Raw genomic sequence first — 14,165 nt, 5'->3', positions numbered from 1 at the left:
AAGACTAATGGAAAGTTTGTTTCCATTTATAAGAATATAGCATATTTATATGTAGATTTCTACGTACATTCTAATTAAATGTGTCAATGAAGTTGCAGTAGATATAAAAAAGAGAAATTGCAATATACTAGAACATGGGGTTGTCAACCATTTTTGAGACCGGGTAAATAAATGTCAAAGCCTTCCATGTCCCAACAGTAAAGAATAAACTTTACACTCACACAATAAAATTATATAAATACAAAACATGTATCTAAATGTTAGAAGGCTTTGGATGGGTCTGGGTGTCACTGTGTTGGATAAGGGGCCTGTGGAGTGGGCTAGGGGACTCTGCAGCAGACTTGGTGGCCCTGTAGGAGATGAGCTTTCTGGAGGAAGCTGGGGGACACTGTGGGAGATTGGGGCACACTGTGGAGGCTAAGGGCACTGTGGGGCACTGTTGGAGGGCTGAAAACTCTGAAGCAAGTTGGGGGGCAACACTGTGGGAGGTTGGGGGGCACTGTGGAGGCTGATGGTTCTCAGGAGGCTTGAGGGCACTGTGGGACACTGTTGGAGGTGCTATAGAGAGCTGGAGGCTCTGCCTCAGGCTGGGAGGCACTGTAGAGGCTCAGAGCTCTCAGGGGGTCTGGGGGCACTGTGGGACTCTGTTGGAGGTTGGGGCACTATGGAGGGCTGGAGGCTGTGTAGACCTGGGAACTTAAATGTGCCAATCTCTGCTGGAGCCTATGAGAAATATTAAAAATAGAGAAATAGGTGGTTTAATGCTCCATCTTCTGCTGAAATAGGCAATATGGGTGCAACATTCTGTTATAATGTAATGATGATTATTTGATTATTGTAAGCACCTAACTAACCTTCTTTTTTCTCTTTTTCTCTTTTCATACGAACCACTTTGTCCCTTCCAGACCTTTCCCATCTCTACCACCCTGTGATGAAGAACCTTCCTTAATTCATCTACATACGTATTCCAGCATGCCTTCCTTTTCCCCCACCCCTACCCTGAACTCTTCAATCCCCACCTCACCCTTAACAGGTTTGTCGTGCCAACTGGATGAGTCCTACAAGCATATATACCTACCAACCTGTTACATCCTCACCTTCCTGCTGAGCATGGTTCTGAACTCCATTGTTCTCTCTCGATGCCTACGTCGACCATGGAACCCATCGCTGATCTACATGTTCAATCTGGCACTGAGTGACCTCATGTACAGCTTGTCCCTGCCATTCCTCATCACAAACTATATTTTCCAAGACCGCTGGCTCTTCGGAGACCCCATGTGTCGCTTGATCCGTTTCCTGTTCTACTTCAATCTCTACTGCAGTATCTTCTTCTTAACTTGCATATCTTTCCATCGCTACCTTGGTATCTGCCACCCTATGCGATCAATGAGGTTGGAAGCTATGCGTTGGGTGAGAGCCACCTGTCTACTGGTGTGGACCTTGGTATTTGCCATGACCTTTCCAATACTGCTCTTTGCTCGGACGGGACCACTGGAGGACACAGACATAGTAACCTGCTGGGATGATGCCCTTAATGAGGACCTTGAACGTTACATGCCTTATGGACTCTTTTTGCACATAGCTGGCTTCTTCTTACCCTTTTCATTAACTGCCTGGTGCTACTCAAGGGTGGTACGCACCATCTGCCAAACTTTACGTGGGGGTGGTGTACCAGGGCCCGTTCCTGGTGTAGCCCAACGGCGCAAGTCAATTCGAACCATTGTCACCATCACCCTACTGTTTGCCCTCTGTTTCCTTCCTTTCCACATAACCCGCACAATTTTCTTGACCATGAGGGCACGAGGAGCTGGCCTAGGTGGATGCCGTGCCTTAGGGGTGGTGGCTGTTTGTTACAAGGTCACCAGACCTCTGGCAAGTGCCAACTCCTTTCTTAATGCTCTTCTGTACTTTCTGACTAAGGAACCCTGTGGGCGAGGAATATGGTGCAGGAAAGACAGAGAACAAATAGGGAAAGTGGAAAAAAAGAGACCAGCCAAGGGAGATGGAGATTGGGACAACATCTATCCTCGATTTCACTAGTGCTGAGACTTTAGAAATTACAGAATTGAATGTGTCCTGGACTTTTAAGGCAAGGGGACTTTTAAAGACTCTAAACTTTTATTTATCTAAAAGGACAACACATCTAGGTGGACATCCTCTACGTAAATATAGGCATACTTCCCAATGGCTACAGTATGATAGTGGTACAAACAATATATGTGGCCTTAAAACCAATAGGGATAGGTTTGATCATACATGAAAAGTAAGAAAACACCAAAAACTTCAAGACCAACACTTCTTCAAGTAGTTTACTACAACAAGGCACACAAAAACTGAAGAAATCATTCAAAAATGCAGATGTTTAAGTAGATTTATTTCACATTGTTCTTTGGGAAATGTAAAACAAGAGGATTACATACAGGGAACAGCTACGAACGGCATTTTAGGTGATCACATGATGGGGTTGTACAACTTTTACAAAAACTTTGGACTTTGTGTGGCCTCCACTTGCTGGTGTCTACAGTTCACTTATTTAATTAACATAATGGAGATATACGGGATTTGTAACGCTGAGCTCAACACAGTTTGTGCTCTTATGTTTTGGCAAACATTTGTATAAAATAAACTCCTTATTAACCCACCTTCTTATATATGTAATGTTTTATGTTTAAGGTTTTCTTTCAAGTTTGAAACATGTCATAATTATATCACTAATAGTGTATTTTAACAATATGTAATATTTTATTGTCATTTTTTTTTTTAAGTTTGTAATGCACCTCAATAAGTAGTTTACTGGGAATGTTTGTTAAAATTCAAGGCATGCGTCTGTATTTATTAATTTAACGCAGTTAGGCTGCATATATAGTAATAATTATGCTCCTTGTTTGTGTATTTTTATATATTGGGGTTGATTTATTAAAACAGGTGCAAGATCTGGTGCAGCTGGATATGTTAGCCAATCAGCTTCTAACTTCAGTTTGTTAAATAATGCTTTCATTAAAAAAAAAAAAAAAATCATCTGGAAGCTAATTGGGTTATATACAGAGCTGCACCAGATTTTGCACTCTCCAGTTTTAGTAAATCGACCCTATTAAATGCTGCGGTGAGCTTAAAAATACCTTGTGCTAGCAACATACTGGAGAGTCAGACCGCTTCTCTCACATGCATGCAGCTGTCTCAGTAGTTCAACACTCCCCCTGTGCATTTCTCCAATCAACAGCACTGCTCAGGATTAGGAGTGTTTTTATTGGAGCAGCATGCAGGGGGAGTGTCAGACTGCTGGAGACCCAGGCGGCTGTGTTGTATGTGAGAGCAGCAGTCCAACTCTACAGCATGCTGATAAAACAGGATATAGTCATTCTTAGTATGTACAAATACATAGAAAGAAGATATATATTTAATACTGTATACACAGCCTGACATACAATACAGAAGTTTAAATTGGACTAACCATTTTATGTAAGGTTACCTTCATGTAGAAGAGTTTCGTAAACCGTTTAAGTGTGTATGTAAAAGTTCCCACATGTGAGTAAAATTTAAGATATTTACATGATACCATTGCAATGAAAACATGATTGTTCTTTATTATCAGCCTCTTCAGGCTACAAGTGTGTAGGAAAATGTTTTTCTTGAGAACCAGAAAATTATATACAGTGGGGATGGAAAGTATTCAGACCCCCTTAAATTTTTCACTCTTTGTTATATTGCAGCCATTTGCTAAAATCATTTAAGTTCATTTTTTTCCTCATTAATGTACACACAGCACCCCATATTGATAGAAAAACACAGAATTGTTGACATTTTTTGCAGATTTATTAAAAAAGAAAAACTGAAATATCAAATGGTCCTAAGTATTCAGACCCTTTGCTCAGTATTTAGTAGAAGCACCCTTTTGATCTAATACAGCCATGAGTCTTTTTGGGAAAGATGCAACAAGTTTTTCACACCTGGATTTGGGGATCCTCTGCCATTCCTCCTTGCAGATCCTCTCCAGTTCTGTCAGGTTGGATGGTAAACGTTGGTGGACAGCCATTTTTAGGTCTCTCCAGAGATGCTCAATTGGGTTTAAGTCAGGGCTCTGGCTGGGCCATTCAAGAACAGTCACGGAGTTGTTGTGAAGCCACTCTTTCGTTATTTTAGCTGTGTGCTTAGGGTCATTGTCTTGTTGGAAGGTAAACCTTCGGCCCAGTCTGAGGTCCTGAGCACTCTGGAGAAGGGTTTCATCCAGGATATCCCTGTACTTGGCCGCATTAATCTTTCCCTCGATTGCAACCAGTCGTCCTGTCCCTGCAGCTGAAAACACCCCCACAGCATGATGCTGCCACCATCATGCTTCACTGTTGGGACTGTATTGGACAGGTGATGAGCAGTTCCTGGTTTTCTCCACACATACCGCTTAGAATTAAGGTCAAAAAGTTCTATCCTGGTCTCATCAGTCCAGAGAATCTTTTTTCTCACCATCTTGGAGTCCTTCAGATGTTTTTTTAGCAAACTCTATGCGGGCTTTCATGTGTCTTGCACTGAGGAGAGGCTTCCGTCGGGCCACTCTGCCATAAAGCCCCGACTGGTGAAGGGCTGCAGTGATGGTTGACTTTCTACAACTTTCTCCCATCTCCTGACTGCATCTCTGGAGCTCAGCCACAGTGATCTTTGGGTTCTTCTTTACCTCTCCCACCAAGGCTCTTCTCCTCCGATAGCTCAGTTTGGCCGGACGGCAAGCTCTAGGAAGAGTTCTGGTCTTCCCAAACGTCTTCCATTTAAGGATTATGGAGGCCACTGTGCTCTTAGGAACCTTAAGTGCAGCAGAAATTTTTTTGTAACCTTGGCCAGATCTGTGCCTTGCCACAATTCTGTCTCTGAGCTCTTCAGGCAGTTCCTTTGACCTCATGATTCTCATTTGCTCTGACATGCACTGTGAGCTGTAAGGTCTTATATAGACAGGTGTGTGGCTTTCCTAATCAAGTCCAAACAGTATAATCAAACACAGCTGGACTCAAATGAAGGTGTAGAACCATCTCAAGGATGATCAGAAGAAATGGACAGCACCTGAGTTATGAGTGTCACAGCAAAGGGTCTGAATACTTAGGACCATGTGATATTTCAGTTTTTCTTTTTTAATAAATCTTCAAAAATGTCAACAATTCTGTGTTTTTCTGTCAATATGGGGTGCTGTGTGTACATTAATGAGAAAAAAAATGAACTTAAATGATTTTAGCAAATGGCTGCAATATAACAAAAAGTGAAAAATTTAAGGGGGTCTGAATACTTTCCGTCCCCACTGTATATACATATATATATAATCCCTATAAGTTCAAAGGGTGAGGTGCATACCGGTCTTAGCAAAATGTGCAAGCAATCTGGCCTTCCCAAGGGCCAACATATATAAAAAAAAAAAGAGATGGGTTTGCTGCACATAAAAAATGTATTGAAAATGTAAATATATATACACATGGTGACGTTTTGGCTAACACAGATAACGCCCTTCTTCAAAACCACATACCTACAAAATGACCACATACATGGACAAATACCGTATATAGCTCATTATCATCATCATCACATGATTGAATAATTGAATCATTAAGCAAGCTTGAATCAATACGTAATGAAGTATACAAAATTAGTCTATTTATGTATTAGCCTTTTCATTAATAGTCTATACCGACAAGAATATGAAGGACTATATTTATTCATTTTTATTTTTTAGTTAGCATCATTTTATCTTATTTTTTTATTTTTTCATTATTGTTTATTATTATTTTCTTGTTCTTTAGACATACTGTCCAATCGATTACATTTTTGTGATATGAGAGATTCAATACACCTGTTTCTTAGAGTCGTTCCAGTTTTTTGAATTAATCAATATATAATGATAAAGAAATTTGTATACATTAAGAATTGATTCCAGCTTGCTTAATGATTCAATTATTCAATCATGTGATGATGATGATAATGAGCTATATATTTGTCCATGTATGTGGTCATTTGTGGGTATGTGGTTTTGAAGAAGGGCGTTATCTGTGTTAGCCCGAAACGTCACCATGTATACCATGTATTTTTGATATATATATATACAGTGTCTTAAAAAAGTGTTCATACCCCTTGAAATTTTCCACATTTTGTCATATTATAACCAAACACTTAAATGTATTTTATTGGGATTTTATGTGATAGACCAACACAAAGTGGCACATAATTGTGAAGTGGAAGGAAAATGATAAATGGTTTTCATATTTTTTTGCAAATAAATATGTCAAAAGTGTGCCGTGCATTTGTATTCAGCCCCCCTGAGTCAATACTTTGTAGAACCACCTTTCACTGCAATTACAGCTGCAACTCTTTTTGGGGATGTCTCTATCAGCTTTGCAAATCTAAAGAGCGATATTTTTGCCTTTCTTTCAACAATGGCTTTCTTCTTGCCACTCTTCTATAAAGGGCAGATTTGTGGAGTGCAGGACTAATAGTTGTCCTGTGGACAGATTCTCCCACCTAAGCTGTGGATCTCTGCAAATCCTCCAGAGTTACCATGGACCTCTTGGCTGCATCTCTGATTAATGTTCTCCTTGCCCGGCCTGTCAGTTTAGGTGGACGGCCATGTCTTGGTAGGTTTGCAGTTGTGTCATACTTTTTCTATTTTCTGATGATGGATTGAACAGTGCTCAGTGAGATGTTCAAAGCTTGGGATATTTTTTTATAACCTAACCCTGCTTTAAACTTCTCCACAACTTTATCCCTGACCTGTCTGGTGTGTTCCTTGGCCTTCATGATGTTGTTTGTTCACTAAGGTTCTCTAACAAACCTCTGTGGGCTTCACAGAACAGCTGTATTTATACTGAGATTAAATTACATACAGGTGAACTCTATTTACTAACTAGGTGACTTCTGAAGGCAATTGGTTCCAATAAATCAGGGATAATTAGCGGACATCCAGCTGTTGCAGAACTACAAGTCCCATGAGGCATAGCAAGACTTTGACAGCCATAAGCATGACACCCAAAGGCAGAGGCATGATGGGACTTGTAGTTTTGCAACAGCTGGAGGTCCGCTAATTGCATATCCCTGCACTAGATCTTAGTTATTGGTATCAGAGTAAAGGGGGCCGAATACAAATACACGCCACACTTTTCACATATTTATTTGTAAAAACCTTTGAAAACCATTTATCATTTTCCTTCCACTTCACAATTATGTGCCACTTTGTGTTGGTCTATCACATAAAATTCCAATAAAATACATTCACATTTTTGGTTGTAACATGACAAAATGTGGAAAATGTCAAGGGGTATGAATACTTTTTCAAGGCACTGTATGTGTGTGTGTGTGTGTGTGTATACTGTATATACAGCGGGTAAAATAAGTATTAAAGACATCACCATTTTTCTAGGTAAATATATTTCTAAAGGTGCTACTGACATGAAATTGTCACCACATGTCGGTAACAACCCATGCAATCCATACATACAAAGAAATCAAAATAAATAAGTTCAGAAATTAAGTTACAGTATATGTAATACCTCACTTTGGAGGGATTTCCTTTCACTTCCTGATTTGGCTATGGGAGAGGAAGTGAAGGGAAATCTCCCCCAATTGGGGACAGATGGCAAAAAAAAAATATTTACTAGGGTTATAACCCTCCCCTACTCAGTCCAAAAAGAAAAAAAGTTTGCCTTTAGTTCTTCCTTAGTAAACTACTTTAGTTCTATTAGTACTGAAAATACAATAAAAAAGGCCGCACCTAGAGTATGCTGTCCAGTCCTGGGCACCAGTCCTCAGGAAGGATGTACTGGAAATGGAGCGAGTACAAAGAAGGGCAACAAAGCTAATAAAGGGTCTGGAGGATCTTAGTTATGAGGAAAGGTTGCGAGCACTGAACTTATTCTCTCTGGAGAAGAGACGCTTGAGAGGGGATAGGATTTCAATGTACAAATACTGTACTGGTGACCCCACAATTGGGATAAAACTTTTTCGCGGAAGAGAGTTTAACAAGACTCGTGGCCACTCATTACAATTAGAAGTTTCAAGAAACTATTAGATAAGCACCTGAACGACCGCAACATACAGGGATATACAATGTAATACTGACATATAATCACACAAATAGGTTGGACTTGACGGACTTGTGTATTTTTTTCAACCTCACCTACTATGTAACTATGTAACACACGGGCCGAATGTTGGCTGTTTTTTTTGGGAACCGGCCATTGTCTCCCGACATTCGGCCCGTGTGTACGGGGCTTAAGAGCTCTCCTGGTTATGGACTATGGAATGATTAGCCCTTATGTTGTAGTGATTTACGAGTAGGGGTGATTGAGTATCTAAGCAAAAGACAGTGGGCAGGGCTGACACCACTCAGTCCACAAAATTGTTGCGTGTTGGCAGCCCACAAGAGGGCTTAAACTGTATGTATAGGCAAAACTTTTTTCTCTGTAGTTTTGGATACAGTAAGAAAGGATTAAACAGTTACAACAGTTAGCTTTTAATCATGTGGTTTACGCCTTTATTACAAAAGAAGGGTGTCAGTGGACGCAACAATAACCCCCAACATTAGTTCCAGTGGATGCAATCATAACCCTTAGCACTGGTGTCAGTGACCGCATGAATAAACCCCAGCATAAGTGTCAATGAGTGCAATAATAACCCACAACATTGGTGTCAGTAGGCACAATGATAATCCACAACATTGGTGACAGTGACCGCATTAACAGCCCCCAGCATTGGTGAGTGCAATAATAACCCCTAACATTGGTGTTAGTGAACACAATATTAATCTGCAGTATTGGCATCAGTGAACCCAATAATAACCCCCAGCATTCATGTCAGTGATCACAATAATACACCCAGCATTGGGGTCAGTAAGTGCAAAAATAACCCCCAGCATTAGTGTCAACGGATCCAATAATAACCCTCAGCATTGGTGTCAGTGGACCCAATGATAACTCCCAGCATTGGTGTCAATGAGTGCAATATTGACCCCAAACACTAGTAACATTGAACACTTTTTAATTTTTTGGGCAGTGAGATTGACCAAATATGTCCATTGCCATTTTTGGTTAATGGTATCACCACCATCCCCTCCCTTTGTATAAGTGATGACAGCTCCGGCAGTTGTCATCCGGCTAGTGCTACTGTCAGGATTAAGTGTGTGCTCAAGTTGTTTTTGTTTTTTTGCATTGAGTCGAAGGGTGGCAGGAATTGTGATTGATAATGGATTTACAACAAAGGGATTTTAATTTTTTTCAATACTGGTCTTGTCAAATGTTTGGGTGTCTTTAATTCTAGGTTACAATTCTTTGTTTTCCACTATGTATCCCATACTAAATCGTGTAGCGGGGAGATATCTGGGGGTACCCTTATTATTAAAGGGGACTTCTAGATTTCTATAAGCCTCCCACCCTCAGACCCCCATATACACTGGACAGGGTTGTGGGGAAGAGGCCCTTGTCCTCATCAAGGAGGGGACAAGGGGCTTTACCAGGGTGGGTCCTCCCTGGCAAGGCTACCCCCCCCCCCCACCATGTTGAAAGCACGTTGCCTAGTAGGATTCATCCTCAGGTTCATCCCGCCCAGCCAGGCTGCATGCTCGAATTAAGGCTCTCGTATGGATTTCTAGGGGGCCCTCGCACATTTTTTGTTTATGTAGACCTCCTTAAAATCTATACCTGAAGGGTCTGATATGGATACACTGGAGGACCTCACACATTTTTATTTATTTTTTTTTTTTGTTTGTCTGAGGTACCCCCTTAAAGTCCTTACCAGACTCAGAGGGTCATGTATGTATCTTATGGGGATGTACACAATTTATTCTTTCATTCTTGCTGTAGGATGTGCTACAGCAAAAGTGACATTTACCAAAAAAAGAAATTAAATTGCCATCAAAGACATTCATTGCCACCCCTTGGAGAGGTCTATGTGCTGGGTTTTTTGTTACACGTTTTTTTGTAAATGTCAGCACTTTCTATACCCCCCCCCCCCCAGGCATGTTATTGAAAGAAATCTGACATTTTTCATATTTCACTTTAAGCATTTAAACAATCACAGCTACTGGACTAATGAAATCTAAAAAAGGACACTTTTTTTTTGCATTGGTGCTTGTTGCTCAGGGCAGTGCCCACCCCCATGCTACTTTTTTCTAATTTGACAGGTATATGGTATTATCACCATCCCCTCCATTTCCTTTGTATAAGTGATGACAGCTCTGGGATTTCAATGGGGTTCTTTAGTTAAAATTCTTTGAATTTCACCAAACCAAACCCAGGGCAGTTTAGCTCATCCCTACTGTCTTGTTGTGTACCAAGCCCTACTCTGTAGAAGCCATGGTTTCCAAACACTGCACTGATGAGTGCCAAAAAGTTTGAAACCTCTGTATGCAGTCTGGAATAAATGGGTCTATGACTAACTACGATTTTTACCTTCTACTTTGCAATTGCGCTTTTTCTTTTGTGTACTTTGACCTCTTCAAAGATTATTTCTCATAGTCAGGGGACCTATAAGTTGGTTCTCATCGCTGACCTCTCCATCTGAGAATGCTGATGCTTTGCTGTTGATGCACTGACCCGGAACAAGTGTAGAGATGAGGAATTTCGACATTTTACTGAACTGACACGGGTGCCTTATGATCGTTCCAGGTCTGTGAGTTAAAAGACAGAGGGGCAAGACGCAACTTCAGAGGTAACCAATGGCATATTATTATTATCTTAAAAACAAAATGTGTAGCAAGAAAAAAAATTGACTTTTTTTTAACACTAAAAAAAGTCCCTATTTTTGCTTAGTTTCTATCAATTTTTTGGGAGGTGGTGGGGTTTGCTGATCTCCAACAAGACCCTTACTCTTTGTCTTACTATTACCTTACTTATTTTATGTTGTAGGTGGTTAGGACCCTTTTTTTGCCTTTCAATGGTCCAGCACTAGGGATGGGCGAACGGTTCGGCCCGAGCATAAGTTCGGGCCGAACTTTGGTTGTTCGGATGTTTGGCGAACACCGAACAATATGCGGTGTTCGGGGCAAATTCGAAAGCCGCCGGAACACCGTTAAAGTCTATGAGACACTAACACGAAAAATCAAAAGTGCTTATTTTAAAGGCTTATATGCAAGTTATTGTCATAAAAAGTGTATGGGGACCTGAAGAACTGTGTTCCCCTTGAACTCTTTTGAATTTCCCAGAATCCTTACAGCCTTAAGAGACCCCTCGTCCACCTTCTCCACCTAGACTTCCTAAAAGTGCCTGCTTTTAACCGGCTGCGGCCAACAAGCAGTCCGTCTCTTTTGAGCCCCTTCCGAGGCTTCCATTCCTTGACCACTGGGCTGGCAGGGTTCACACATACTAGCACCTACTTTTCTTAGCATCATAATGGTTTACTGCTTTTCCTTTATTATACTAACCCTCCCTGTGTAGTTACAGCCGAACACTCTGAGGAGCTGGCACACCTCGGACTGGGCATGTCTGATCACGTTTCCCCCATAGGAATACCTCTCCTAGGTACCGGCCCTGTTAGGGGCATCGTGCCTCACTTGGGTGGCTTCCTCCAGCCGGAGAGGCCTCCAGGGTCAGGCATGCAGTTAATTTTAGACCAAAGAAGCCCTTTGTTAATCCGCTTAGGTCTATCTTTCTGTTGACATTGTTATCTTCTTATGTTCTGACCTGTTTATTTTTTCTACATGTCTTTTTTTTTACATGTCTTTTTTCTACATGTCTTTAGGAATTGGATCAGCTGTTGCTCACACCTGGTTCGACTCTTCGGGAGGTTACGTTTGGATACCCTGCACCTGATTCGTCATGGCTACGGTTAAGGTAGTGTCATACAATGTTGGTGGTCTCTGTTCTCCAAATAAGCATAATAGGCTGTGGCTCAAACTGAGGCGACTGGGGTACAGGTGCTATTTCTGCAGGAGACACACTTTACAGATGGCTCATCTCCCAAATTACCCACCCACCCTTTCCACAGTGGTACCTTAGCAATTTCCCAAAACCAAAATCTCGCGGCACAGCTATCGCTATCCATAAGAGTTGTCCATTTCAACCCATAGACCACTATACAGACTCCCAAGGGCGTAATGTATTATTAAAAGGGACCATCATGGGACAGGTATACACATTTGCGACACTATACGCCCCGAACACACAACAGCTGACATTGGTAGACTCAGTTTTAGATAGATTAGCTTTAGGGACTTTAGGGAGGGTAAACTGGTCCTGGGCGGGGATTTTAATGTCAGTTCAGACCCTACCTTGGACACCTCGGCAAACCGCTTAACGCATTCTTATGCTTTCCCGAGGCACTTTCGCAGGTTCCTTCAGCGACGCGCAATGGTCGATTGCTGGAGGGCAGTGCATGCCTCGGAAAGGGACTATAGTTACTATTCCAAGGTTTACGGGGTATACACATAAATTGACCTACTGCTGACAGACCAAACTACCTTGGACCGGCTGGTGGACTCCACTATAGAACAGATCACCATCTCTGACCATGCCCCAGTGACCCTCATGCTTTCATTGCCTCACCAGTCGGCCAGGGCCTGGCATTGGAAGCTTAATGTAAAGCTGCTGGATGATCTCGGGGTAGTGACAGGGATAGAGGAGACTTTAACCAACTACATGATTAATGAAAACACCAATGGGGAAGTCAGCGCTGGGATATTGTGGGAGGACCACAAGGCGGTAGTGCGAGGCTCCTTCATTGCTTGGGGCTCCAAGCTGAAGAGGGAGAGGCAGGCTGATTTTCAGCGAGTCCTCGGGGCCCTGCAACAAGCCAAACTGGGTCATAAGCGTACGGCAGTTCCAGAGGAGCTCCAACGCTTGACAGAATTACGCATACTCTTTTCTAAACTCTTAGATCACCGAATTAGACAGCGGTTGCGATATGTGGCACACAAGTACTACGAGTACGGTAACAAATGTGGGAAGATGTTGGCTCGGGCACTTAGGAAAAAAATCAGATGTCGTCACATGTTCATAAACTACACTCCTCCTCAGGTGAACCGGTCCAGCACACTTCAAGAATTGCATCAATGTTTCGTGACTATTATGCAGCCCTATATGACCTAGACTCGAAAGCCTCCCCAACAGACTCCGCACAGAAGCAAGCACGCATCGAGGTCTATCTTTCCTCCTCAGGCTTCCCTAGCTTGTCCTCTGAGCAGCAGATGGATTTGGAGCTTCCTTTAACTCCCGCCGAGCTGCTGGCTCCCTAACGGAAAGAGCCCTGGTCCTGACGGGTACACGAAGGCCTACTACTTAAAGTTTTTCACACACCTGCAGGCTCGCATGTGTAGGTTATTTAACTCTCTTGCTACTACTGAGCACTTCTCGCTAGGGGCCTCGCTAGCTTATATCTCAGTTCTACTGAAGGAGGGGAAGGATCATAGCCTCCCACAGAATTACCCCCGATTTCTTTATTGAACACGAACCTGAAGCTATTTGCTAAGATTGTGGCCAATCGTCTTAAACACCTCCTCCCTGGGATAGTCCACCCTGACCAGACGGGGTTTATAGTAGGGTGGGAGGCAAGAGACAACTCCATCAGAGCTCTCCAGCTCATTCATTGGGCCTGTACACACGATCTCATCTGCCTCCCTATTTAATTCTTTCAACTGATGGGGAGAAGGCGTTTTGACCGTGTGGACTGGGAATTCCTTAGGACTGTGCTGGGGAGGCTAGGCCTAGGCCCACATATGTTGCAATGGATTACACTACTTTACACGTCCCCCACGGCACAGGTAAAGGTGAATGGTGGTCTATTCTCAGTGTTTCCTATTCGGAATGGCACGAGGCAGGGGTGTCCAATCTCACCCCTACTATTTGCCCTGGTCCTGGAGCGCTTGCTGTGGAGAATAAGATCAAATCCGAACACCAGAGGGGTCCCTGTAGGCCCCACGGAACATAAGCTCTCTGCTTACGCGGACAATGTTCTTTTCCACATTGTGAACCCCACTGTCTCACTGCCTAACCTACTGGAGGAACTATCAGCCTACAGCCAAATCTCCAACTTCCGAATTAATTACACCAAATCAGAAATCCTGCCCATTACTGTCCCTCCAGCAATGGTCTCTGCCCTGAAAGGGTAATTCCCCTTTACCTATGCATCTTCCTCCATACAATACCTCAGCATACACCTCATGGGCAACCTGGATACCCTATACACATACAACTATATACCTCGACTTAAAA

At 42.4% G+C, this 14,165-nt stretch overlaps 1 protein-coding gene across 1 annotated transcript; it reads left to right on the top strand.

Moving 5' to 3' along the window:
* The first annotated feature begins 908 nt into the window (after positions 1-908).
* On the top strand, positions 909-3,588 carry LOC141133456 (P2Y purinoceptor 6-like). The gene has a single exon (XM_073622839.1). The coding sequence runs from the start codon at positions 973-975 to the stop codon at positions 2,038-2,040; it is 1,068 nt and encodes a 355-aa protein (XP_073478940.1). The 5' UTR covers positions 909-972; the 3' UTR covers positions 2,041-3,588.
* The last annotated feature ends 10,577 nt before the right edge of the window (positions 3,589-14,165 follow it).

The sequence above is a fragment of the Aquarana catesbeiana genome, linkage group LG03, assembly GCF_042186555.1.
Source record: "Aquarana catesbeiana isolate 2022-GZ linkage group LG03, ASM4218655v1, whole genome shotgun sequence".
Taxonomy (NCBI): Eukaryota; Metazoa; Chordata; class Amphibia; order Anura; family Ranidae; genus Aquarana; species Aquarana catesbeiana.
This window is presented reverse-complemented; position numbering and strand designations above follow the sequence as displayed.